At 45.0% G+C, this 27,482-nt stretch overlaps 1 protein-coding gene across 3 annotated transcripts; it reads right to left on the reverse strand.

The window, feature by feature from the left end:
* SLC7A10 (solute carrier family 7 member 10) lies at nucleotides 1–27,477 on the reverse strand. Of its 3 annotated transcripts, none has more exons than XM_085551109.1 (11): nucleotides 27,388–27,477; nucleotides 11,260–11,464; nucleotides 9,483–9,634; nucleotides 8,728–8,853; nucleotides 7,430–7,583; nucleotides 5,939–6,062; nucleotides 5,740–5,843; nucleotides 4,519–4,615; nucleotides 1,809–1,958; nucleotides 1,280–1,457; nucleotides 1–334 (listed from the first exon to the last, which is right to left on the reverse strand). In XM_085551109.1, exons 1-11 carry the CDS (start codon nucleotides 27,458–27,460, stop codon nucleotides 216–218), a joined length of 1,482 nt encoding a protein of 493 aa, XP_085407235.1. In that variant the 5' UTR covers nucleotides 27,461–27,477; the 3' UTR covers nucleotides 1–215. The 3 variants fall into 3 exon arrangements, with proteins under 3 accessions (XP_085407235.1, XP_032303046.2, XP_032303047.1); XM_032447155.2 differs by having other exon boundaries at nucleotides 27,262–27,477; XM_032447156.2 differs by lacking the exon at nucleotides 1–334 and having other exon boundaries at nucleotides 343–1,457.
* Between the last annotated feature and the right edge of the window lie 5 nt (nucleotides 27,478–27,482).

A 27,482-nucleotide genomic window follows, 5' to 3' on the forward strand; every position in this document is an offset into this window, starting at 1 on the left:
TGCCTTATTTCATATTTTATTTCCGTTTTTTTTTTTTTTATGTTTTTATTTTTTTTTTCTTAGGGAAAAGACTACCAGCTACAGATGCCATGAAGGGTGTAGCTCACTATTCACTAAAACTTTTTTTTTTTTTTTTTTTTTTAATTCCAGAAAATCGTATTGCAAAAAACGGGCATGTAAACAAGGAAGCCCCCTCGGTGCCGGAGGCTGCTCCGCTATTTCCTTGGTGGCTTGTCGCTGCTGGGCAGGTGGCAGTGGGCTGCAGGCTCCTCGGCTGCCCCACCTTGGGGGTACACCACAAAGCACAGCTTCTGTCCCCAGCACGTCACCGACTCTGCAGGGAGCAAGTGTGCGGTTAGTGCTGTTAGCATGGCTGCTCAACCGCTGTGTGACGCAGTGCGGGACCCGGCAGCCATCTTCCCTACAGAGGCCTTGGCCCCTCCACACCACCCACCTTCCCTTTGGCTGCTTTTATCTCTGTTGGGGTGACACGTCAGTGTTTGCAAAACACAGGTGGGTTAATATCGGGTGCCTTTAGGAATGTCCCTTTGCTGTGAAGAGCCTTTTGTGCTGCCCAGAGGCCCGCAGGTCTGGGCTGTCCCTGAGGTAGCGCCAGTGCCCGGCAGTTGCAGTGAGGCTGTGGCCGGGCGGGCAGCTGCTCCTGCTTAGAGAAAGTCCTCACCACAGAACAGCTGCAAGCCAAGCACAGCCCAATCACAAGCAACATGTGCACTGTGATGTGAGGGAAAAAGCAAGGCTTTTTTGTTATTTAAGTGAGAAATAATTCATTGTGCTGCGTGGGGGTTCTGCAGTGCTGTTGGGATGAGAGCGGGGTGAGGGACAGGCAGAGTTCTGTCATTTATTATTTCTTTTGTGATGGTTTGTTCAGTCTCTATGTGCTTAATGTGATGCTCCTGTGCATCTGCTTTGTGGTTGAGGCTGTGATGAGTGAGCTGGGAGATACACAGGGGCACAAGTGGAGGCAAATACTGCAAGTGGTGAAGAAAGCAGTTACCTGCACAAACAGCCACAAAAATGCATGTTACCTCCTGTCCATGGCTCACCTGCAACATGCCTGTCTGCCTGGTGGCTCGTCATTCCTTCTAATTTAAAACTGAAGTATTGCCGTCCACAAGCAGCACCTAGCCTGCTTTCTGTGGGGGTCTGAAGGCTGTGCATGCCAGTGGTGGTTGGGCTCCTTGAGATCTCATCATTGGTGGGGGCTGAGCCCTGCAGGCCACAAGCAGTGGGCCTGAAGAGCACACCGAGCAGTGCTTACCTATTAGCCTATTTACACACTTTGGTTTGTTTCTCCAGTAGACTCCAAGAAAAAACACAGGCACTCCAGTTAAAATGATAATGAGTCCGACTCCGCAGACAACCGGCTCGGAGTATAGGCTGAAGACCAGCAGAAATGCCCAAAATGCCAGGTAAGTGATGGGGATGAGGAGGTTCACCTGGAGGGAGAGAACAGAGCAGAGCATGATGGCAGAGTGAGGGCAGCACTGGGCTGGCAACGAGGGCTGTGGCATCAGGAGCCTCATGGGTTGTGTCCCCTTCCTTCTGCCACTGTCACTTGCCCAACCTAGCAAGTTTGCTTTTGGAAGCCTTTGTATCTTGTTTTTACACATTTGGTGCTTTGGAGCATAGTTTGAAACTGAAACTTCACTGTTACATCTAAAAATGAACTGATCTTCAAAAGGAAACAAACAAACAAACAAAAACCAAAATGGAGGATACAGGGTTTTCAGTAGTTCCTCCCATGCGTTTTGCATTGAAGCCGAGGGATTTAGCTTTAACATTTTCACCTTAATAGGTCTGAAGATTTTGGGTTTCTTCCAGCGTAACACGATCAGGCCTATAATTGTCACTCCATAGCAGAGGTAGTTAATAAATGACACATAGTTGATTAGTGTGTACGTGTCTCCAACAAGCATGATGATAAGAGTGGCCAGACACTGTAAAGAGAGAAAGGTGATCTAATGTGAATCACTACTAACAAGGTAGCTTAAAAGCAATAAAAACAAGCCAAAGAAGCTAAAAGCAGTTTAACTCTTGTTGCTTATGGTCCCACTGTGCTGCCTGAGCTGGACACTTCTGTACCTGCCTTCAGTGGCTGCACTCCACCAGTTTCTGGTTTTGGACTCTATAATGAGGACTTCTGGCAAAGGGGAAGTTGTCTTTTATGAGACAAGAGGGATTTCTTGTAAGTTAATATTCTGTGGTCAGTGCATCATTTTATTGCAGGTGCCCTGTGTGTATTATAAAGAATAAAAGCTTTGCCCTTTCTTCCCAGTGGCCCGTGGCTCATGCTGCAGATAACTGACATCATTAATCTCTTGGGCATTGCTTGTGTTAGGAAACTGGCAGACAGATGGTGGAAATTTACATGCATAGTTTTGTTTGTTTGTCTTTTATTTCTGAGTAACTCTGTGATGTCAGGAAAGTTGGTTCAGGATTCATGGAGTTGCTCCTCAGATCCTGCCCCACCTGCCCATTGCTATCCCAGGCATGAACCCCACTTCACGCTGCATATCATCCTGCAAACGTTGTCTCCTGGTGGCCAAAGCTGGAGGGAAATGAAATGTCCAGATCCTTTCAGAGAGCTTTCAGGATTTGGCTTCACGTTACTGCACACACTCTTTTTGCTTATGTCTTCTTTTTCCTTAATTAGCTGTTTTAATAGCAACAGTCTCTAGGGAGGGGGAAGTTCTGTATCACTGACACCAGTAATTATGCACCACCACAGTCAAATGACCTTTTGGGCTCTCCATTCCTCTGTTAAAATCCTCAAAGCTATGTGGAGGTGGGGGTGATTTCAGCGTATTGATCCTGTTGCACTACAACATTCATTTAAAATAGGGCAGTGTTTTATACCATTGTGTCATAATGTTTCCTGCTTTCCTCTGAAAGCTGCATGCTGGCAGACACGCATCTACCACTAACAGGTTTTGCACTGAAGGCACCTGGGGCGCTGATGCTTCTTGTGTAGGTGACATGAATGTGTCAGAGCTCCTTGCCACATGGTGTAGTTTCTGAGTGGCACTGGGCTGCAGAGGAGTGTGTGTTTCTTCCCCTGATTGCCAGGCGTGACGGCAGCCTGATGCACAGTGGGCAGGAGAACCTGTCACTCTGCTGTCTTGCAAAAAACCCTGTTTGTTTATTTTGCATTTAGCTTGGACCCCTCATTTCTGGGAGGATTCATAAAAATACAGGTCTTGCTGGTGATGCTAAAAAGGTCTTTTTCTGTGTACAAAGAAAGCTTTGTGCATGCAAAAAACTAGGTGTAATTAACTGAGAAAGGAAAGAGAATCTGATATATTAATTAGGTTTGCCTGAGGTCTGACCTCATTTGCTATTGTAGCTGCCTACACTATATTATTTTTACATTTGTATTTGTTAAGGAATTAATATTTCATTGCAGCATTTGATACACTCTGAGCTGCATTAAAGCACCTTCAAATGATGAATTGATATGCAGTGTTGGTTCTGTAATTTGCACTGTAATTTAAGGGAAATGTTTGGAGCAGACTGAGAGGCTGACACACGCCTGATTTATCAGGCCTGTTTGGTGCAGGCAGCCTGCTCATGGTGTGGCTATTTCACAGTGAAACAGCACAGAAACTCAGCATGTTGTTTGAGCTGATGTATTTCTAAGGACGAGGAAGTTCTGCTTTGTTGGCATCAGCAGAGTTCAGCTGCCTGGCGTGAGGCTGGGATGGAGCCAGCGCCTTCTGTTTGCTCAAGGCAGGACAGATGGGCTGTGGGGTTTGCCCCCAGATCCTGTACAGGCAGTGCACGAGATGTTTGTGGTCGGGCACTGAGCCCTGGGAATGCCATAGGCCTCAGCTATGCAGGTATTTTGTCCAGAAAGTGGAATGTGCAGAAGGTTTATCTGATGAAATTATGTCTGGGTGTATTGTGCCAGAATTGCTGTTAGAGCCAGGAGAGTCACACAGATGTGCATCTTAGTGCATCTTGCATCAAATCCTCATTGTTTTGATGCAGCCAGTGTTTAGAGCAGATGCCCTTTGGAAGAATTCCCCTGCTTGCACTGTGCACTCAGGGACTGCAGCGCTGAAGGTCGTTTTTCTCGTTAATATCTTCTTTGCCACAGCAAAAAACGTCACATATTCTGCTCATCCCATATACATAAACTCCTTGGTCTTGCCTTGTCTCTGGCTTTGGCAGCAGAGTCTATACTAGACCTGCCACAGTGGGATTAGCAGTGGCCACAGGGATTTCCCCCATGTGAAATATTGCAGAAAGCCAGCAAAATTGGTGAAAAGAATTCATTTTTTCTTAAATGAGATATCTTCATTTCCAGACAAAGACACTTGCTACCTCCCAGTATTGTCAACAGGTTATAATGGGCCTAGATTAGATAGCTTGAATTAGATACCAGGGTATTGCTCCCAGCTGCAAGGGCGGCTCTCCTTTCCATGAATCAGTATTTCTAAGAGCTTGCCCAGGTCTGAGCAGGGTACAGGACAATGGGGCACAGACAACAGGACTTACACAGACAAGCAGGGCTGGGATGGGTGTACAGTACTTGACATGGATCATGGCAAGCAAGCTTGGCAAATGGCCTTCTCGGGCACCAGAGAAACATAACCTGCAAAAAAGAATAGGAGCACTAATGCACTGCATGTAAAACAGCTTTTCTCAGTATCTAGCTGTACAATGTCTCTAATCTCAACTGCCCTTGTGGGTGCTGCAGTAGAAGGAAGCTGCTCTCCGGCTGTTGGTTTGAATCTGGGGGAGACCACAGCTTGGTTCTCACTTCCACTAGAGATTTGTGAATAACTTGGTGTAAGTTGTTTCACCTCAATCATTCCATGCAGGAGGCCTTTAATGGCTAATGCAATCTGTGAAATCACCTGATCTGAGTTGCCCAATTATCTCTGAGGATGAGGACTGAGATCTGCCCGTCCCCATCTGCCAGCAGCACTGCCTGCTTGTCCATGGACACAGGGAAGCTGTGAGATTATCAAGCCATATGTCGCTAAGGCACCAAAATCTCACAGATAATAGTCCCAGTGTCAAAAGGACTTTGGTCGAGGTTTCATGTGCCTTAAGATTTCACTTTTACATGCATAACGTGTTACACGTGCATTCAGACACGTGCATTATTATTATCTCATGATAATAATAATAATTATGGAAGCACTCAGATAAATAACTTTCCTGAGGTACTTCAGAGCTGGATTGTTTCCTCTAAAAAGAATTCATAACTTTTCAATTGAGTTCAGGAAAGTCAATTAATACAAATAGACTTTGAAGATTCTGGTCCTGCTATCATCAGTGTGCATGCAAAGCATCTTGCCTGGAAGGAGCTTCTTCATTGCGGGAGTGATGCCTGTAACTGGGAACTGAATCAGGCCCTGCAACTCCTTTTTCAGCTAAGTATACTTCAGCTTGTAGCTACTGGGACTTTATTGATGTAAAACTGCTTTGGTTCCATACTAAAGCTGTGTTTAGCTCTTACTGCAAGTTATTCCACATCTGCAGGCGCTTTTAGGAGCTCATAAAGATTATTTTGCAAGAGATTCTGTGATTCAATATTACATTTGCTGATTCAAACAGAGCACTTCATAACTGAATGTATCCAACATGCCCAACAATGATCTCACCATGCTATAACATCCAAAATGTCTATCTAGCATTTCTTTAGCAAATCAAATTAAAACAGCCCCTCCCCAAATTAGATAATGTTCATAAAATTGTACTCCATCTAACCTTGATGAGGTAAAAAGGTATCCATTTATTCCTCCAAATGTAGATAGGGCCACTGAGACTGGCATAACCCAGGAAAAATAGCCCAGTAACTTTTCACCAAATGTCTAAAGCAACAGAAGGCAGAGAAACTGAAATACACTGCAAAGCACAGCACTGAAATCAAAGTGTATTTTAGACATCCAGGGAATGGTTTACTTACTACCGCCACAGCGTTGGAGGACAAGAGCTCTTGGGGTGACATGGCAGTGAAATATGCAATGTTGGTGAACGTATACACAAATGTCACCAATGGGATGGATATGAATATGGCACGAGGTAGGTTCCTAATAAAAGAATTAGGAGGGTAGATAAGAATTTACAGTCATACACAGAGAGACCACAATAACCTTAGACAGCCTGGGGCACTCAACCAGTCGCGTGGGTTCATTTGCTACAATGCTGTGGTACCTTCCAGGGGTGAATATTTTACTTAGTTGCCAGTCCAGAGCCCTCTTTAGAGGTGGGCAGCTGAACAGATCGCTATCTAATGCAGTAATGCGTTTTTGTCTCTGTGTCACACTTGGAAAGAAGAAACAAACAGAAGAAAAGTACTTTAATCTTTGTGATCCTGAATGGATTTAGTAAAAATCGGAAGGTTTTTTGTTTTTGTTGTTACCAAATTACTTCTTTATATTCTATTTTCCCTCTAGAGCCTGCAAAAATAATAGTATTTCAGTCTATTCCCTCCATTTTTATTTCTTAACTGAGTCCGTATTTGCCTTATAGAAGTCATAACTTTTCACCGTTCAGGTTTGTGATTGTGGTGACCCATTACAGTGCTGCTGTTTTATGGAGGGAATGCTGATCTTTCTCTATTCCTGCCAAGGTCTCTGAGCGTGCACTTTCCACTCACTGGTGTGAAGGCCTGTGCAGGGCTGCTCGTGAGACGGCAGCTTTCATTCACTTCCAGCCAGCCTGTGCAAGTGCTTGAACTTCTTATTGAACTGCTGTGTGTGCGGCATGCCCAGAAATAGCTGACACTCCAAGAGCTGCTCTTGGCATCCATCATTCTACTTTATCATCTCAGAAATTCTGAAACGTCTGAGCTTTGCTTTACTAAAGTAGAACTGTTCTCCCTCTGGCTCCCCCCTGTCTGCTGGTGTTAGGACATTTCAAAGCTCCTTCCCACATACACAGCTTGCAGAGAGCTGACATGGGGCGCCCCAGAGGCAGGTCCTGCAGCCCGGCTGTGCTACAGGTGCAGGGCAGGGAGTGCTGCCTGTGGGTCGGGTGCCTTCCCATCTCCTCATTCAGGGCTTTGTATAACATCCCCTTTGGGTGAAAAAGCAAAGTAACTTGCAGTAGAGCCCAACATTTTTCTAACAAGGGACAGTGATTCTCCCTATAGATACATGGTGCATCTCATTGATTAATTTTTTGCTAAGGATGCATTGTATGTTTGGTCAAGGCTATGATGACATTGCTTTGTCCATAGTCCATTTTAATTGAATTGATACTTTGTGCAGCCTGTTCCTAATTTCAGCACGGTGTTTTGTTAACTAGCCTGCTTGTATTCCAAACAAAAAGTCTCTCCTTTAGCCACACCAGTAATGATATCGCTGCAGCTCATTAGATGAACTATGTTATCACATGGCTCCGATGTCTCAGCACTTCAAAAAATAATGTGGTTGATTTGGAAAGGGATACTTGCCTGCAGGGATCAACCAACTCTTCTGTTACATAGTTCAAGAAGTTCCAGCCGCTAAATGCAAACGACCCTTGAAGGAAAGCTAGTGCTAAATGCCCCACGGATGGAGTCATCCAAAAATTGAATGCTTTGCTCAGTGTCAGCTCTTCATAGTTTCCTGCACAGAAAGCACAAGCAAGAGTTTACACCTTCCCCTGAGGGAAGTGCTGCCCACCAGAGACACCAGAAAACAGGTGAACTTTGGTTTTTTTCCCATTCTTTTCATTGCTCAGTTATGTTTGAGACTTTGTGCTCTTCATGTTCCACAAGTCAGCTTTGGCTGGCACTGCACTATTAGTGCTCTCTGTGGGAGGGTGTCCTGGGGAGGCAGTGGGCTCTGCAGCTCTCTGCTGCAGTGCTCACACTACTGCTACCTGCCTTTGTGTACGCATTGCTGGAGGATGGCTCTGCAATGGGGTAAACTCTCTGTTCCTAATGCTATTTACTTTTGTGAGAACTTGATGTTGTTCAGTAGGAGTGCTGGGAAAATATCTATGGGGCTGGAAGATTTATTAAGACTGTGGGACTGATACCACTGAGAAATAGTCCTGCTCTCTAAATGCCCTATTTCATCTTTCTTTGCATGACTCATCATAGACATGATAAAAACATCACAAGCCTTTTGTGCTCTCTGCTTTCCATTAAGTTGGTGATTCAGTCAGACATTTCTGCATCCTAAGAAGGAGGCATTTTGTAGTACTCAGTCTTACAAGTGGCTTCTTGTAGGAAACCAGACTGTGCCCAAAACAAATGCGGCATCTTCCTGAACTGGGCCCAGCACTGCTTATCAGTTTGCACTCAGAGCACTTTAAAATTTAAAGACCATGCAACAAATCATAAATTTCCTGTAACCACTCTGAGATACCTTCAGATGCACTTCTCCTTTATCAAAACCGACAACACAGGACAGAAAGGAATATGTTTAGGAAAGATACAGCTCATTTCTCTGCAGTGCCATCATTTTCATGACTCCGTGTACGGTTGTCACACAGAGAATAAACCTCCAGTGCACCTGTGCCTAGAATAAATCCCTCAGCAGCGTGCAAGACAAATGCCTTTCCACTGGAACACACAGCTGCTCTGTGGATGTCATTCTCCAGCTCCTTCCAGCCCAGAGAGCACCTGCAGCACCCAGAGCCCATTCAGCAGCACAGAGACTGCTCCACTGCCCTGCAGTCCTTTTGGGTGGCTTTGTAAGGAGGGTGAGAGAAGCAAGTGTAGCAACAGTACCATACCCGTGTTGGAGCTGTCTCACAGAGTACCTTTAAAGATCTGTATGAAGCCCACAGTAATGATAAGGGCCAAGGCTAAGAGTTTTCCTGCCGTAAATATATCCTGAATGCGCGTTGCCCATCGAACGCTGGAGCTGTTGACCCAGGTCAGGAGTACTGGAGAGCAAAAGACGGAATTCAGTGAAATGAAATTATGTTTATTTAAGAACACACACAGCGCTGTAAAACACTGACTGCTGCATAGTTCCCGCGTGGCAATAACTGAGGTGAGGAGGGGACTGGCTTTGCCCTATGAGGTGCCCAGCTGCAGAGGAGCATCCATCACAGCTCTCCTCCCTGGGGCTTTGCTGCCTGGCTTCTCCAGCTCGAAGGCTGTGCCTGCTCAGAGCTCAATCTGCTACCTGAACTGGGGTTTCGGCCTCCTTACAGGACACGGAGAATGTCTTCTTTCCCTGTGGCTCTGCTCCAGTCCCACCAGCTCTGTAAGTAATGAATGCAAAGCCAGTGGTGATATGCACTTCCTACATGCCTGCATTTGGGAATGTTAAAAGATGACAAGGGCTTGAGGCAATAGTGGGAAACCTGCTCTGGGTGAGCTCATCTGCCACCACTGTACAGGGATGAGCTGCAGCCCACTGTGCTCCCTGCAGGCGGGGGGGGAGGGACTTGCTGCCTCACATAGGGCACACTCCTGCTCTTTGGTTTTGGGGCCATCAACCCAGCCTTGCTGAGTGATCCTTTGCAAAATGAGGCAAGCTTTGTGTGCACAAGAAGCAAATACTCACGTAAACACACCATGGAGAGGATCCTAGAGGCATTATACGGGGGAATACAGTTAGGGAACACAGGCTGCAGGACATAGTTTGAGAAGGTCAGTGAGATGACAGCCAGACTTGTAGGGTACATGATGAGCACCGCACTCCAGAGCAGCAGAAACCTGAGAACACAAGAAAAAGCACAAGAAAGCTGGGCTAGGTGTGCTGGAGGAGAGTAACACACAGTCAGCTGTGCTGCAGTTGGGAAATGCCCAAGACACTGGAGTCGAGTGTTGTAATCTCACTCATAGCCAGCAGTCACCCACTTTTGCTTCTCCTCATCCCTTTTCCTATGTTCCCAGCACAATCTGGATTTCAAATTAAACATTTCTAAGTGAAATGCAGGTGATAGGTTATCTGGGCAGAACCCCCTGGTTCCTCCCTGTCAGCTTTCATCTTATCCCACGTGCTTTGTGTAGACCAGAGAAATGAATGCAGTTAAAAATATTCAATGGGGAAAAATGACTCAGAAAACAGTATTTCAGGTGAAATTGGCACTTGCTTCTATGTTGTAATATAAAGTGCATTAAAGTTGGTATCTGCTAGAATGTGGTTTAATGGGATTGTGAATAATTCAACAGATTTTTGACAGTCAATTTGTTTCATGCTGAATTGAAATACATGCAGGGCTGATAGCACCAATTAAATTAAATGCAGAATTTTAGCAGAGGGTCGCAAAGTCACACTGCCAAAATGGGGGCTGAGAGGAAATAGCATTAAAATAAATAGGAAACTTGCCTATGATTTAGGTCCCATGTTGTCTTATTTTTAGGTAAATCTTGCACAAAGCCTAATTCTGTGAGAGAGCTGTTGTTGCTCAGATCATGTTGGTGCTGGGGCAGCACTGCTGTGCCCTTGCACTGTTCTTGTGGCTCACCCCAGGTGTGTGCTGGGGATGTCTGTCCTTGTGCTGTATGCTATGGCTCATTGGCAGGAATGGGTCCTGATGCACTACTCAACCCTCTGAGCCCACTAGGTAATTGCTGATTTTCAAGTACCATCTTTTAGTTGAATATTGTACAGGAAAAATTAAGAACAGGATTTCCCCAGCAAAAAAACCCATCTTTTACAGATCTCCCATATAGAAATACCTCAGTTATGTCTGCTGGAGGTCTCAGAGCCCTAACAGTTGGATGCCCTCACCAGTGGACTGCATGCAGCCAATGAAAATGAAGTCAGAGTGAACCATACTTGGGTGTCATTAACAAAACAGTTTGAAGTGGAAACTTATTCATACCATCTGATCACAGGAGAAGCTGAATAGACTTATGAAAGCTCAAGGTAGTTTGATCATTATCAATGTTATCCTAAGTTGCTTGGAAATTTTAGATTTTGGCAACAACAAAGGAAATACAGAAACATACTTGAGGTAAGTTTTACTTGCAGTTTGAATCAATATTAATCAAGGTTTTGGGTTATGGCGAGTGGTCCCAGACTGGCATCCTTCAAACACTCTGTGCTGCCACTCACTGCTTGCATGCATGAACATCATATGGATATGGCATCACTTCCAGCCATTGATTTTTATTGGGCTGGAGAGGAAAATGAAAGCATCCTGCAGTCTGAGGGCAGAACTGGGAGTGCTGCAAAGGGGCAATTTGGTATTTTGGGTGAGAATAGAAGGGGTGACTTTGCAAAAGGAGATTATTTATGAATGTTCTGTTTCTTCTAAGCCAGCTGTCTTTTCTTCACTAAATACTGAATGTAAGCATGTATTCCAATGACTCTGAGGAGATGTGGTACTTACCCAGCTAGCCCACCAAAGATCTCTGTGACGTAGGAATAGTCCCCTCCTGATTTGGGGATGGTAACTCCCAGCTCAGCATAACACAGAGATCCCAGGGCAGCGACCCCGCCGCCAAGCACCCAAATAATGAGAGCCAGTCCCACCGAGCCAGTGTGCTCCAAAACCCCTTTCGGTGATATAAAGATCCCAGAACCAATGATGTTACCTGGAAGGGACAGAAAGTTTGCAGTGAGAAATGAGAAATTAACTTTATTTTTTAAAAGCAAACAAATCCAGCCGGTGCCCCTGCCCTGTCCCAACCCCTCTTCACCAAGTTTGCTTGCTTGTGTTTTATCTGATTAAGCCCCAGGGAAAAAGTTGCCATGGATCAGGAATCGAGCAGGTTGAGCACTTGGATCTGCTGAAGCACTTCAAGAATCTGTTGAACATCTGTTTTTAGAGCTTGTGGTTCTGTGGTGTGAATTTGGGCAGCTTGAAAAGCTGCCTGCTGTCACTTCTCATCAACAATTGATTGAAAGGAGTTAAAACGTGTCTGTGATAAAGATTTTAAGATGAGAGTTAAAGATGAGAGTTCAGAGGTTAAACTAAAAAAAAAAATAAAGTTGGGTTATCCATAATTTGGGGGCCAAGAGAGGCTGTACTGGAAAGGACAGATTGAAGATTGTGCTTGGAAAAGTCACTTCTTAGTCTGGAAATGTTACAAACCTACAAGTTGAAAAATCACTTTAAAAAGTGATGTTGACCAAACTTCTTCTCAATTTTTCATTTTAATCATTACACTCTGAGGATCTCACTAATAAGAGTCTTTCTGTAGACAGAGGAAGACCACAATCATTATCTCTTTAGATGAAAGCTGATAGTTGCAGCTGCCACTTGAAGAAATACACAAAATGTGTATTTTGATTGTAAACTTTGATTTACGCTGCCATGTGAACCCCCCACCCTGCTCCAGGAGGGGTTGAGATGTAGGTCTGCTCCTTTGTACCATGGGTTGTATACAGAGAGATGGGGGCAAATAGGACAGTCTGGGAAGCTGCAGGGAGATGTATGAGAGAAATGCAACACCCAGCTCTTCCTGCCCATGTTCTTCCTGCCTTCCCTTCCAGGGGCAAGGACAGCAGAGGGAGGCAGGCAGGAGGATGTGGTGGGCTGGGAAGAAGCCAGAAGGAATGGTGAGAGGCCAGGCTGATGCTCCGATGGCTAAGCAAGAGGATGTCCAAATTTAACTTCTGTGTAAATAACAGGGGGAAGGGAGCGATCACAAGCTGGAGGTCAGGAGCCCTGCCTGCAAAGCACGGTAGCACTGTAGAGCTAGTAGACTTTAACTTCCTCCTTGGGACAGTACAACATCCTGCTCTGGCAGCCCTGGTGCTGAGCCCACAGAAGCTGCACAAAGGTGCAGGGCCTCTGTGTTGGTTATACTGCCCAGAGCCCATGTATACCTTGGCTCTACTTTGCTTCTCAGCAGCCATCAGTTAATGTGAGTGCCTGCCCTTCTGCGAGCTCAGAGCTGCCACCTCCACATGTAATTTGTCACCTTGACATTGTGTTACTAAGTGTAGAATGGAGAAAATTCCACTGCAGCATGGTATCTCCCAAACTGATAATGGACAAGAAATTGAGAAAACCCTCTGCTATCTGGGGCATCCAAGTGCTGGGGCAGCTTTCAGGCTGTCTTTGTATCTGGTTTCTTCCACCTTCTCAGCTGCTTGGGTACAATAGCAGATCTGTGATGGGCTGGAGGGACAGGGGAAAGAGGTGAGCGCTGAGGAGGTGCACCTGCAGAGACAAGGGGCAGCAACGTGGTGTGGTGGTGATAAAGGGCAGGCTAAATGCATAGCCAGAAGGTTGGTGGCTTGGTGCATTGTCAGACGGGTATTTGGCCTAAAGTAAAGCCCTGATTCTCTGTGCTTCGTGTTTCCACCTCAAGGAGAGTGCACTGCAGGGTGGCAGAGAGCTGCTGCTCGGCCTCAGGTGGCTGTGGGGAGGAGCGGTGCGTGGCACAGCACGGCCTCAAGTGCTTGCCCTCCTGCCATGCTGGGGCTGCCAGTGCAGCGCTGCACTACGCTACAGGTTGTCTATTCGAGGTTAATGCCTTCTGGTGTAGCTGTTGCAGGGGCAGGATGAGAAGGGACTGGAAGCCTTCTGGAGGCTCTTTCATGCAAACATTCACGGATGTTTTTTGGTTGAATTACGTAGTTTGTTGCTTCTGAAGTCTAACATACTTCTTGAATGAGTATAAGGCAAAATTCAGTTCTAAACTCCTTATGGATTTCCTATTTTGTTCATGCAACATGTATGAAAGTCATATCAGCAGGAGGGGAAGTGCTACACCCCTTCTGACAGCAAAATGTTCACATGGAAATGAGCCATAGCTGTGGCAATATGCCTGGGAAGCACCTTCACTTCGCTTAGTGTAGGATGTGTTTAAAAATAGATACAGTGGAGATGAGGAAATGCTCAAAGAAGTGTCAGAAACTGCCTGATGAGAAGCAGAATTTTCAGGAGGTTTCATGTGTTTGAATGGAAGATTAAGCAGGAAGACAAAAGCTTTACCCACAAAGAGGTATTTCTATGCAAAATTTGGTCAGCAAGAATTGGTGACAATTTGGAGAGTAACTCTGCAGCAGAAATGAAACTGACTGTGCAGCGCAGGAGTTGCATTGCTGTGATTGAGAGGTTGGGGATAATTTGTTTCAGTTTATTAGTTTCTTGCAACAAAACTGCCTATTCAAACCTAGAGGAAATGAATTCTTAAATTACACTATTCTTTCCATGGCTCTGTCTAAAGGTAGAACCACAGCAGTGTTTGCTTGACATTAAGGAAAAGCCCTTTTATTCTTAACTTAAAGAAACTGGGCCATAAAACTGGTCAGTCATTGCTCATTTGTGTGGAAAAATGACCCCTGCAGTACTGCCAATGTCAGCGAGACCTCAGGTGATTGCTGCAGCACTGCTGGTCACACAGCCCTCAGTCATGGGGCAGATGTGTGCCTGCAGTGCAGAGGGGAAGACATGCAGCCATTCCCTCCTTTCCTTTCCCATTTTTCTGGGATATGGAAACCACTCAATATTGGGGAAAAGAATAATAATAATAAAGAGATAGGATTAAAACCATACGCTCTCAAAATGGTCTATTTCAGGCTATTTCACTCCCGAGCTTTGTATTTATTTTTCTTTTTAAGGTTCCATGTTTCAAATTAAGAAGATATTTTCTAAAATGCCCAGGAGGGTGAGGAATATCCCTCCTAAGCAAAAACTGATGTTCTTATGGAGTAACATCCCTTAAAGAGTTTTTGTGAAAGGAGAGAAGAAAAGGCAACAACACAGATACCAGGGCTGACTAATTGAGATGCTGTGTATAGGAAAGAATACATACTGCTGCAGCTGAGTATGAAGAGGTAATAAGGATGCAGAAGAAAAAGGAGAAAGAAAAGGTCCCATAATGTAGGAATTCGTGCTTTTTAAAAAATATTGAGTGGTCTTTTCCCAGATGCATTTTGTATGCAGTGCTGCAATCTGCTGCTGGGGAGCTCTGCCCAAGCTGGCAGCTCAGCCTGTGCTTTGTGAGTGGCATTCACAGCCCAGGCGGGCTGTGACCGAGGGCGCTTGCTGGTGACACCGAGCCCGGCGCAGAACTGATGGAAACAAAACCACCATTGTAGCACGGTCGTGAACTGTACGAGCTGCAGCTTGGTGTGCTGGGGGGGATAGTGCTGGTTCTCCAAACCACTGAAAGGAACTGCTCCTTGGTGCATAGCATTTGTGCTATGGTTTCATGATGCCCTATGATTTTAGGTAGTATTTCTCCCAGTGGCTGTAGGGCGTCTTTTCTGTGTCGGATGCTGCTTTCTGGGCACTGCATTACAAGCTGCTGCAGCAGAGACACACAGAAGGAACTGAAGCTCGCCAGTAGCTTGGAAGCAGCTCAGTCCCTCTGCCATCAGCCATGCTCCATCCCCACTGAACTCAGGAAGCAGCTCCTACTCCAGATCTTTTGCTGAACGGAATGCTGAAGAGCCCATCCTCCATTCCTTCCTGTGAAAATACACGGCTTTGTTTGTGCTTGTAGTTCAGGTGCTGAGATCTGGCCCTGTGAGGAACTCCCCAGAGCGGTCTGTTGTACAGTGTAGGAGCTGCCCATGGACATGCACCCCATGCAGATGTGTGTGTTCCAAAGCTGCAGGACTGGCAGGCATCAGGGCACAGGACATTGCTGGAAAAGCCAATGGTTGTAGCATGCCTTTGGCTTCTGAACTGCTGGGAGTGCATTTGGGGTCAGGATTTGGTGTTTTTCAATGCAAATGTGGAGGTTGAAACTCGTTTTTTTAAACAAAAGCTGAATTCTCATTAAAGTATTTCAAGAATTGGATGTGGAAAGAAAGCACTAAATATGACAGTGTTTGTGAGAAAATGCAGGGATCTGGCAATACTTTGTGCCATCACTTTGAGAGCAAAGTCCTTAGGGCACCTTCTATTTGTCTGCAGCACACAATCCATGCAGGCTGTAAAAATAATGGATGTCTCAGCTGGCTGGAAGTATTCGGCAGTTCTTTAGGAAGGGGCTTACTGGCTGTATGCAGAGACCTTAGTCCTGATAAAAACAGCAATTTCCTGTGTGGTTAGCAAAGAAAATATCATTCAGGCCTTCTTACTGCCTGTGCTTTCCATTACAGCTCTATGTTATGTATCTGAAATTCTGAATGGGTCTGTAATATTGACTAGAAATTTGGATAAGCAGTTTTTTCCTCTAAGAAGTGAAATACTGTCAAGAAAAAAAGGAACTCGGCACTTTTTCCTGCTGCAGTCAGATAAATCACTGTGCAGCTCGTTGTTCAGTGAGGGGTTGCAGTAGGCAGCGTTTCTGGAAAGCCATGCAGTGCTCAAAGCAGAAACCTGCTTGGACAAAGGCTTCCAGCGAGTGCTGTTTGTCACCGTCAGGAGGTTGCAGTGCCACACACTGCTCTTGCTTGGTGTGGTCCCCAGCATGGCACAGCTTTAGCAGGTGGCCTGAATATGTGGATCTGGGTATCTTGACTAGGAAGGCAAAGACTTGAGATTACTGTTCAAATAAGGGGAAAAAAAAAAAAAAAGAAAAAGAAAAAAAAAAAAAGGAAAGAGCTTAGATGAAAAAAGGAACTGGGCTTTACAAGTGTATTGAATCCAGATGAAATCTGAGGTGTGTGATGTCAGTAATGACAGTGGTATATCCCATTGTGAGTTATTTAGTTAGCAGAAAAGTGCTACACTAAGCAGCCTTCAGTCCAGCTATTAGCTGCTAATTGGCTTTCAGAAGTTAAACATTCATAATTGAGGACACTAGAAACTGGCTTGGATTGTCACTGTCTGTCTGTGACCGCAGGATATGACACACCAATGTGAGCAGCCGAGAGGTGACGGCACGCCGGTGCTAACCCGGCACTGTGCCACAGGTGCAGCCATAACTCCAAAGGTTGTGCTCTCCGCTTTGGAAATACAAAGTGTAAGTGAAGTTCTGGGTGGACAGAGAATTCAGGCTCAGAAAGTTACTAAAATACAGGAATGGCACAGAATTAAAAGCAGCAAATGCTCCAGTGCGCCTTGCCCTGAGCTCTAGTTGAGCACAAACTGGGGTGACGTGGCAATGTTTGCAGTAGTTCATGTGATGGTCTTGAACTTCTTTAAATAGTATGCAGAAAACTCTTAATGAAGAATGGATGAAGAATAAAAGAATCGACAGAGCTTGGCATTAAACTAATAACTGCTTAATTTCTTGTGTGAGAAAAAGATTTAACTGCCGTAATAGTGGAAAATGAATTATGGCTCCTCAGCTAATATGCTCGTAAAGGAACAAAATGAAAAATGGCCACAGAAATAACAGTGGTGATTTAATGTCTGCAGGGATCGGTATTTAACAAAATTAAATGATCTAAAAATCTGACTTCAGTTCAAATATTTATGTTAAAATTCCTAGCAAGTAAGAACACGACCAGTCACCACAAACTGCAGTTCTGGCATTCCAAGTGGATTTTGCTGCATTAAGAATTCCTGATCTGATTATGTTACACCCAACTTTAAAGATTTTTAAAATTAGGCTACTTAAAATATCGACAAAAGTATTTTCTTTAACTTGTCTCAGACCTGTAAGGAAGGCATCTGCATTTTGAGCACCAACACTTGTGTCCAGCCTGTGTGGACCTCAGGAAGGTTGTTCCTACAATAGAAAGCTCAGCAAGGAGCCGGGGGACCACTGGGTCCACAATGCCAGCACACAGAGGAACAGCTGCGTGTCAGTGGGTATCGCTATTGCAGCAGTCACATCCTCAACTCGCTTCTTCCTGGCTGCTGTTTGTGATTGCGGGGATCTTTCCCTTGAGAGGAAGTATCTTGTCTTTAGTGTTTTAAGCAAGTGTGAGACTGATTAAATTGCAAAGATGATGAGCAGAAATAGCAGTGGGTGCTACCTGTGCGTGCAGACGGTGCTGTGATGGTTTGGATGCGTGTTAGGTGGCTGCATCGCAATTAGGGAATTCATCATCTAGAGAAATGCAATCAAAGCAATTCAGTGAGAACTCGCACCCTCAGCACTCAGAGCAGTCAATGAGCGGCTGCACATGGCAGAGCTGCCTCTCCCTGTGCCCTGGGAAGGAGCTGGGGACAGCCTGGAGCTTCCCAGGACCTTCCATGGGTTGGGGGCTGCTGGAAAAGTCCTTTAAAAGCAGCAAGCAGCACATTTGGCCCCAGTTTATGCTGGATGAACTGTTTCACAATGATGATCAGCTTGGAATTACCTTCTTCTAGCACTGGAATGCAGTCTTAGAGAAAAGCAACATTTGCAAAACCTGCAAGGTGCAGTTATGGGGTGCAGTGCTTTTCTGCTTACCCAAACACTGCTGCATGCTCTACAAGGCTGACCATGCTCAAAGCATTAACAGTCCAACCTCTACCAAGGTACTCAGTGGCTTAAAACCAAACAGGTTAAAATTTCTGCCTTTGTGAAGAGGAACACTCTTTTCTCTTTGTAAAATTAATGATATTCTGTGCATTTTCTCATAAAGAAGAGGGTTAAACAAAAAAACTTCATAGGGCAAAGCTTTTAGAGCTGTTCTGTTCACACGGTCATTGCAAAGTGATCTGCCACCTGAATGACATCCAAGGAGCTGATGCTGCCAGTGCTGGGTACCTGCAGGGAGGGTGCGTCAGCGCTGACTGACCTCACTGCAGAAGGTGTGAGGTGCGTTCTGATCAATGCAGCGCTTACAGCCAAATGCAATTGCCCTAATGCTGTTCTCTTCTGGCAAACATCATCAGGGATCTCTCCTGAGTTTGCACGTGGGCATCCACTGGATAGGATCAATTAATTTACAGATTGCCCATGCTTAGAAACTGCTCAGAGTTACATGGCTGAGGTCAGCAGGAGACCTGCACCTTCCCCACACGGGTGCTGAGGGCTGACCTGCACTGCAGTTGCTAAGTAGCGAGGTGGGGCTGGGATGTGGCATCTTTGGAGCAGGTGAGATAAAGAGGAGATGGGTGGGTTGCTTGTGTGCAGCTTTATTCTGATTCGAGTAATGCTGCTGCAATGTGCTTATATCAAAAGAGAAGTTACAGCCTGTATGATAGGATTTTTGTTGTTCTGAATTGAGACCTCCTTTTATTCTGTTAATCCTTTCACCGGCTGCAGGCTCTGTCTGCTCTTTTCAAGTGCACAGTCCACTGCTTTTATTTCCTGCTCCTCTGTTCTGACTCTTGTACTTGGTCTGATTTCTCTACTTCCTTAACTTCTGACTTGTTCTCCTCTTCTCTTGCCAGTGCTGCGATATGTGGGCTGCATTTCATTACCATGGAGAGCAAATCTCAGCCTCCTGTGCCCTTGTCTGTGTGCTGCAATGCTCACCACAGATAAGGGGGGAATGCTGAGAAAAGCCTTCTCCTAGGAAGCAGGAGACATTTTCCTGGGGATTTTCTCAAAGGAGTGACACAGAAGGAGCTCCAGATTGCCACCACCCTGAAAGCAGTGTGCATCAAGGTAGGGCTGTGTGTCCACACTGAACCAGCCACCTTTGGACTTCACACTTTCTCACTTTCCCTTTCCTGTTCCAGAGCAGTGCTGCTGGCAGGGCAGAGCTGCTAGGTGGTAACGCAGGCCCCAGTGGGGGCTGCAGGCAGCCTGGGGTGGTGGTGGAACTGCATCACTCTGACAGCCACACTGCAGCCCAGTCTGCCCCTTGCCCTGTGTGCTTAGTAGGTAGAGGGCCCCTGAAGCAAAGTGTTCCTTTGTGCTAACTTCCAGTGAGAAACTGAACACCAAGCCTACCTTTGTGCTCTGGGAGGGGTGGAGAGAAAAACCCTCTCCTGTTCCTAAAATGCCTGGGTTGCCCTGGAAGGAATGTGTAGCACTGCTCATGATGAGTAGTGCAGCCTTGTGCTGTGCCAGCTCTTGTTATCTGTCCTACCTTTGTTTTCTGTGTTCTCTGGACCTCAGTAACCCAACCTACAATTTAACCTGAAAGCAGCAGAGGTGTTGTCACATGCTGCAGGAGGTGGGGGTCTTCCCTAGGATGTGGTGCACCAGGATGTGATCACCACCAGATAAATCCTGATTTTTAAGGAAAGCAACTGGCAGTGCAGCAAGGCTTCCCTGCAGCAGCTTGAAAGGCACATACCACCCATGCACTGGGTTTAATGCTTGTCCCTCAGCTAGGAAATCTCACAGGCAGCTGTGCCTCTGGGACAGCTCCCACAGTGCCCTCTGCAACTGTAATGATTTGTAGTATTTATCCAGAAGTAAAGCAATTAAAAAATGCTGCTCCTCAGCTCACCAATCTAGCTGTAATAGCAGCCAAAGAGTTCAGCTGTGTCAGGGAATGTGGTGGGTCAGCTGAGGACAAGATGACAAACACAGCTTTCTGCCAGCCCAGACGTCCTCAGTCCTGCTCGTTGCAGTGGAAGGGACCCTCACACTGTAATTTGTGTCATGGAAAATGATATTTTTTTTAATCTTGGTTCTTAGCTTGAAGCATGGCAAACATTAATTGAACACTCTGGGAAATTGATCAGCAAATGCTGTCCAGCAGGAAAGCCTCTTCCTGTCTGTTCCTGTCCTCATAGAAGTATCGTTGTCTGTCTGATTAGAAAGCTGCACTAAAGTGGCAGTGTGAAGTTCATGAGTTGCACAGTACACTCACAAAAGGGCACAGAAGAAACTCTGATAGATGGCACAGCAGAGGAAGCAGCTTTGGAGCTGGCACCAGCTCCTGGCCCCCACCTCATTGCAGCACCTCCCTGCTTACCTTGCTGGGATCACTGCAGCTTTCTGCTAGGAACAGGCTGAGTGAGAACCTCCTTTAAGCTCTACTGCCACTGCCTGGGCTCTGACACAAATGCTGTATTGGATGTAGGTGTGAACAGGACCTGAGCAAAGTTTGCTGCTCTCACAGGGTTCACAGCTCTGTGGTAGGACATTGATCGGGTGCTCAAACTTACATTCTGTCCATGAATCTGTTATAGCAAATTCTGCTGTGGGCATCACTTATGATACTGTGCTCCTGACCTAAAGGATTCAGAAATCGGTGCTGTTTGTACCTTGACCTTATTTACTTTAAAATCTTTTACTTAGTTTTAGAAATAAATGTAGATAACTTTACAGATGAAAACTAGAAACTTGGCAGCTTTTCAGGAAAATCTTAAATATCTGCTGTCTGGGAATTTAAGAAAAATGCCATATATCTTATTATGACATCACGAGTTAGCAACATTACTAATCTTCTGCTTTGCTTATGAACGCTGTATTACCAAAAGCTATGGCTACCTCTCAAAACTGTCTTCAGAATCTGCAGCCTTCATGGTGCTCATGAGGCCTTTATACATCAGGTTGCTATAGGCAGCTGACCAGCTGGATAAAAATGTCATCAGAAAAACTCCTCTCTTCCCCTCAAATGGAAAAACTTGTTTCCAGAGCATCTGGAGGACAGTGTGGAAGTGAATTAGCTCAGTATCTCAGAAGGACAGGCTATAAGCATCACCCCCCTCCACTCTGCAGCCTGATGTGCCTTATCCATCCAGGTGCACTGTGCTGATATACAGCCACCAGCAACGTGGCTAACAAGGGATTAATGTGCTTTGTATATAGCTGCTTTAATTAATTCAGGTCCAGATCCTATGAGGCAGTAAAGACCTCAGCTCCCACTGGAGGGGCTTGGGACTGTTAAAAAAGGGGTCTTTAATCTTTAATCTTCTATTGGGAGCCTGAGCAGTAAGGGGAGGCATTCCTTCATTCCTTCTGTATGTACTGGTAGTATTTACAGGATTTTGGTACCTTTTGTAATAGTCCGCTTAAATCTTAATGCGTTGCTTGGAAACCAGCCGTGTCCACAGTGAACAAACATGTAGACGTATCCTACTGCTTTCTGGCAGAGTTTACTGTAAGAAATGGCATTTTTGCAACAAGATCTACTTATAGCAGTACAAAAAAAAAGTAGTTTGTCAGCTTATTTTGAATTCCAAATATTTAAATTCTGTCATAAAAACAGCAAGCCCTTCAAAGCTGAAGGCTGAGCATGTGAAGACACCACCCAGCAGCAAGTACTCTTTTCCCCATGTTCTTAGAATATGGTTCAGCTACTTTTTAATTTAGTTGAGTCTAAGTACAGTGCTTAGAAGTAACAAGCTTGGATACTTTTTTGTGCTAACTTAATACTATTATGATTTTCAGGACACTTGAGATGATTAATTATGTTTCCAAAGTGTATGGCTTTTCAAGATTTCAGACCTAAATTTACAAAATACAAAAAAAAAAAAAAAAAAAACAACAATGAAATGTATAAGCACTTAGCAGAGGCCAAGGTCACCACCACTCTTTTAAAAACAAAACTATCCCCCAGCACCTCCCCATTTGGAAGGGTTGATCAACTCATTTTATCTATGATTACTATTTCATTTTGTTGTTTTGCACTTACGAAGTCCCAGAACACTGTTTCTGAAATGGTTTGGTCACTCTTAATGTATCTGTGACTTGTCCAGTGTACCAGGTGTATTAGAAGTTCTGTGACAGGCAGCCTCGTGACATGCATCAATATAGATCATATCATATTAGGAATTTTCTTTCTCTACAGGATGAGGCTCTTTCTTAACTTGATTTCTCCTGGCTTTTGTGACAGTAAATAAGGTCCTTTTATTGTTTAAACATATCTTTTGTGGTTTATTATATTAAGTTATTTGGCTTGATCTAGATTTTGTGGCTTCATGAAAATGATGGAAGAGCTATTGGTCTTCCCAGCCCCTCAACCTGACTGCAGGCTATTTCAGAAGTAACCTTTCTGAAGTCTTACTGATTTCTAATGCTCTATTGTACACTGTTGGCTTTAAATCCCCATGTTTGATGTGCAATTCCAACAGTATTTAAGGGCAACAACAACAAAATAAAGACTTGTCAAATCTGGGAGAAGTTTATTTTTCCATAAGCTTTGGTAGTTTTCTAAAGAAAGCTTAAAATAATAGTGGTTCAGCTGCATGAATTACTCCATTACTCAATGTTGCAGACTTACATCTCACCAGTACATGCTTCTCCACCTTTCTTTCTCTGAAATCCAGTGAATTTACCCTGTTGTCTAAAAGAGATGAGGAAGCATGTCCAAGTGCAAGAATTTAATGAGTTTTTGTTAACTCCAGAGTGGGCCATTCATTACCTGAAATCAGAATAACAGAACCTACAAGTTCTAGAAAATTAAAACAATTAGTGAGAAACATTCCTCTAATCTTGCTTTTTAGCCCTAACTTACAGAGGTCATTGCCAGAACAAGTCAGGAGAACAAACTAATACTGCCTAAAGAGTTTTGTTGAGGCCAACATACGAAGAGAAAGGAATTTACCATCATGTATGGCTTTCTTCTGCAGGAGAGCAGAGTTTGCATATTCTCTATGCTTCCTCGCTATAAGGGATACAGGCATTTAAAAAGGAATTAGAATGCTGAGATGCTCAGTCTGTGTTGGATCGCTGTCTCCTTGCTTTTTGCTATAGAACATCTGCTAAAGAAGTCTTTGGAAGACTTCTGGGTTTTTCTGGACTAATACTAAAACCAACACTGTTAGGATGTTTTATATCTGGGGCACTTCAGCACTGACAAATGCCTTCTCATTTTATCATGCTGCAATCAAGATGACAAAAAAGTGTGGCAGCTAGTAGGAACTGCCCTGCAGCCCAACAAAAACAGGGTCTTGAAAGGAAAAGTTTGGCACACAAAAAGCTCCAAACACAAAAAAGCTAAACCTCTACCAAACCCTTTATGCTCGTTGTGAGCCTGCCAAAGCAGAGCAGACTTTCTCAACAGAAAAGGCTACATTATGCTAGAAGGAAATGAACTGCAAGGCACAGGAAAAGGGAACGCGAGTGGAGATTTATGGCACCACTGAAAGCAGGCACTGTACTGCCAGATCAGGAGTAAGACACTACCAAAGGATGCTACCTCTGTTTTTTTGTCTATCAAGGAAGAATAAGGAGAGTTTCTGTTGCAGAGTATCTGCAACTACTGACATCCATAACAAAGCTCATAGCGTCAGTTTTCTGATCTCAATGGCTGTGTACAGCCTAATCAGAATTTTCCACTTTTCCAGAAAAACTAAAGGGGAGAAAACACTCAAACTCCAATCACTCAATCCAAACCAGTGAACATCCGCCAAATATTAAGCAGGAAACAGAACCGTTGCAAATGCTCTAAGTTTTGCTTAAGCACTGATGATTTCCTAAAGCACAAACTTTAGGTTTGCTTTTTTTTTTTTTGTTTGCAAAATAGAAGTCCTTGTGTCCTGCTGCTGCTTCTGAGCACTGTGTGGAAGGATTTGTTCATGCTGACATTTTTTACTTTGCTTTACTGCAGCTTTTGCACTTTGCATTGTACATGGCCACTCTGCGAGATGACTTCTGGATACGCACAGACCACAGCAAAAAGGCACATCTGTGGACAAGCAGCCCATTGCCTATTTATGGTGTGAGCCAATTGAGGAGGATATGAATTTGTTATTATTTTCATTTTGTGCTGTCAGGAATCTCTAGTTGCAGCTCCTTTTTACCTCCCCTGGTAAAACCGCAGTCAGAGGTAAGCCGCTAGCCTTGAAAAGCTGCAGGATCTGCCTGGAATTTTACCAAGCTGTTTGAAATTTGCCATGGCTTTTCTTGCAAGTAAAACTGTGGTGTGTTTTCAGCTCCCCAAGCCAGGTGAAGGATCCTACTCCAAAGGATCCTGATAGACAACTGCATGTTTGCACAGACTGTGAAAATGTAATAGTGCACTATCACCCCTGAAGTTTATTGCCCTGTGAGTGTAACTTGCACAATGCGTTTTGGATGAACATTTCTAAATTTCTCTTAAAAAATGTAGCATTTGATCTTCCTCAGCACTATGCACCTTTTTCATACAGAGCATCACATCAAAGTGCAGACACCTATCGGCTGTTCTTTATTTATAGTTCCTGGACATTTAATTTTCATTAGTTATGAATCTGAGCCTCAGACTCTGGTAAAAAATGTTTTCTAGTGCCTCAAAAGCACCTTTGTGGTACCTTGCTTTTAAGGAAGACATGACTCCCACCTTTATTTAGCCACAATTTGCATTTATAAGAGGACAAGATGTTGAATTACATTTCTCTGCAGTTTAGGTCTGTCCTATTGTCCTGAAAAAGTATTAAATAGTCGTGTAGGTTTATACACTGTGTGCTCTGCCAGCAAGCACAACGTGCAACTGAATGCTAAAATATTAGTTAGCAACGTGTGTAACAGAGATAAGGAAGGCTCTTTCTTTTCAGCAACAATTTTTTTTGTACACGAGTAAGAACCATTGAGGTAATCTGCATTGCTCTCACAAGCTGGTAAACAGAAGCATGTCCTGAAACTCCAGCTAGCTCCAAAATCCAGTGCTCACACACAGACCTGGAGAGGGAGAAGACCTTTGCTGCAATGCTGCTGCTTTCTGTGATACCAGGTAAGATTGTAGATGTGGTAAGAAATAACACCAAGATATGGGTGACTGTCTTTCCTTCATACACCTTTCTTCCTGCTGCAGCCCTGGAACTGGGGTACTATTCCAGTAGAGCCCTTTTGGGAGGATCTCCTGGTCATTCCATATGCTACTTGACAAGGAGATGGATCTGACCAGAGCACTGTCCATGGAAGAGGTATTTATGCAAGTGGAAACTTCCTGTAGATGGATGCAAACACAGTTGTTAGTAAACAAGTACAGCGTCAGGCAGGTATTGTGGCAACCAAGGAAATGTGTTTGCTTGTTTCCTTGCTGCAGTTTCACCACATGGATAATATTTTTGCATACATACTACGACAATCCTGACAGAAGGAAGCATTCCCCATATATAGATGAGCTTCCAGCTCATGTACATTCTGCTGACACCATCAGTGACATACTTAATCTGTATAAAACAAACAAATATCTCTTGCAAACATTTAAACATCTCATGGCTGCAGTTTGTATGTACATTTGCACGTACATTTCTAATGTAAGAAGGTGATTTTGTTATTCAGATCAGAAGTAGCAGGCTGGTATCAGACTTTAATCAGGCTGCTGTTTCTAATTCTTGTACTTTTCTAAAGAGCAGTGGAATGTGGCAGGAACTACACAGAGCCAGCTCATGGAGCTTCTTACCCAGTTTTTCACCTGAACTGGCAAAACTGATGTTGAAGCACTGGATAAGAATTTCTCTGTGTAGCTCACACACCTGTGCTGGTAGAAAAGACTGCAGTAGTCTTAATTGCACACATAGCCCCACAGGTTTTATATCACCAGCTCTGTAGCACATGCATAAGATGACTGTTGAATGAAATAAGACATAGGTGTATGCATCTCCTAAGTAAAAAGTAATGGTGTTTTCAAGCGGTTAGAATAGTATCTGTCAGTTATTATGCTGTACCACTTCATCTGAGTGCTGGTAAGCTCAGTGTGCGGCGTAACTGAGTACATTAGAAGGTTATTAGTAACAGGAGAGATTTGTTTTCATGGCATTTAACCATATCTAAGACAAAGCAGTTTGGGATGGGGCAGACTGAGCTCTAACAGCACAGATCCTGCAGCAGTTGTTCTGGATGAAGGGACGTGCTTGTACCTGAAGGCAGGTTGTATTACCCTGGGTGCAACCATGAGGTTTCATGGGGTCATAATGGGCTACAATGCACTGGGAGACCCCGCTGTTATTGGAACACTCTCAAACACAGTGGATAATGGCACTCACACCTCAAAGCCTTCTCTTTTGCCTCCTTACGTTATGCCAGGGGCACTCAGAAAACAATCTGATCCTCCAACTGCAAACTGTACAATGCTTTATTTTGAACCAGCACAGTCAGCACATGGAAGGCAATTATGGCTCATTGATTTATAGTCAATCTTCACAGTCTTTTCCAAATACTCCCCCATGTTTCCTCTTCTGGCTACTAACTTCCAGGCTCACCGCGCTCTCTGCCCACCCTGCAGGTGGTTGGAATTGCAGAACAGCCAGCAAGAATGTAACTCTTGGTGCAACACACGATTTCATTTCATAATGCAAAAACACTCGCGTTTTTTTGTTATCTGCAGCACTTTCATGCACAGACAACGTGAAATAGTGACTTTGAGTTTGATACTGAAACCCTGGAGGGAGGAAGGATCTCTGCCCCAGAGACCCCGCGCTGCCATCGGATCGGAGCCGTGATACCGCCCGCACACCTTCCATCGTTCGGAAGGAAGTCTTCCCCCCAAGTTACATGTGAGCTACCCGCCGCCTAACGCCAGCTCAGGGCAACGGGTTCTTGGCTCTTGAGCCGAAAACCTTCGGCCGTGCTGCCCGGCCGCGTTCCGCTGGATGCCGCCCGCAGAGCTTCGCTGTTACGGACGGGCCGCTGACACGCGGTGTCACTTCGCACCTGCCCGCAGCCAATCCCGCTCCTGTCCGAGCTTCCTTTAGCAAAACACGGGGCGGTCCGCCTAACTTCTCGGCTCGAACGTTTGACACCGCTCGGCTTTACCGACATCGCCAATACTTTACCCCGCTCCGACGCCTTCGGTGGGACGGGAGGGCGTTCTACCGGCTTACTCCGCGGACGGCAGCCGGTGCCATCTACACGCCACCTGTCCGCAGCGACCCGGCACGGAGCCGGCCATCGGTCCTTACCGATGATGATGGCACAGGCGCTCAGCAGCCCGATCTCCTTCTTCAGCGCCACCCGCTCGGGGCCGCCGGCCATCGTGCCCGCGCCGCTCTGCCCC

Source organism: Coturnix japonica, chromosome 6 (assembly GCF_054131305.1).
Source record: "Coturnix japonica strain WE chromosome 6, WE-NBRP24, whole genome shotgun sequence".
Classification (NCBI taxonomy): domain Eukaryota; kingdom Metazoa; phylum Chordata; class Aves; order Galliformes; family Phasianidae; genus Coturnix; species Coturnix japonica.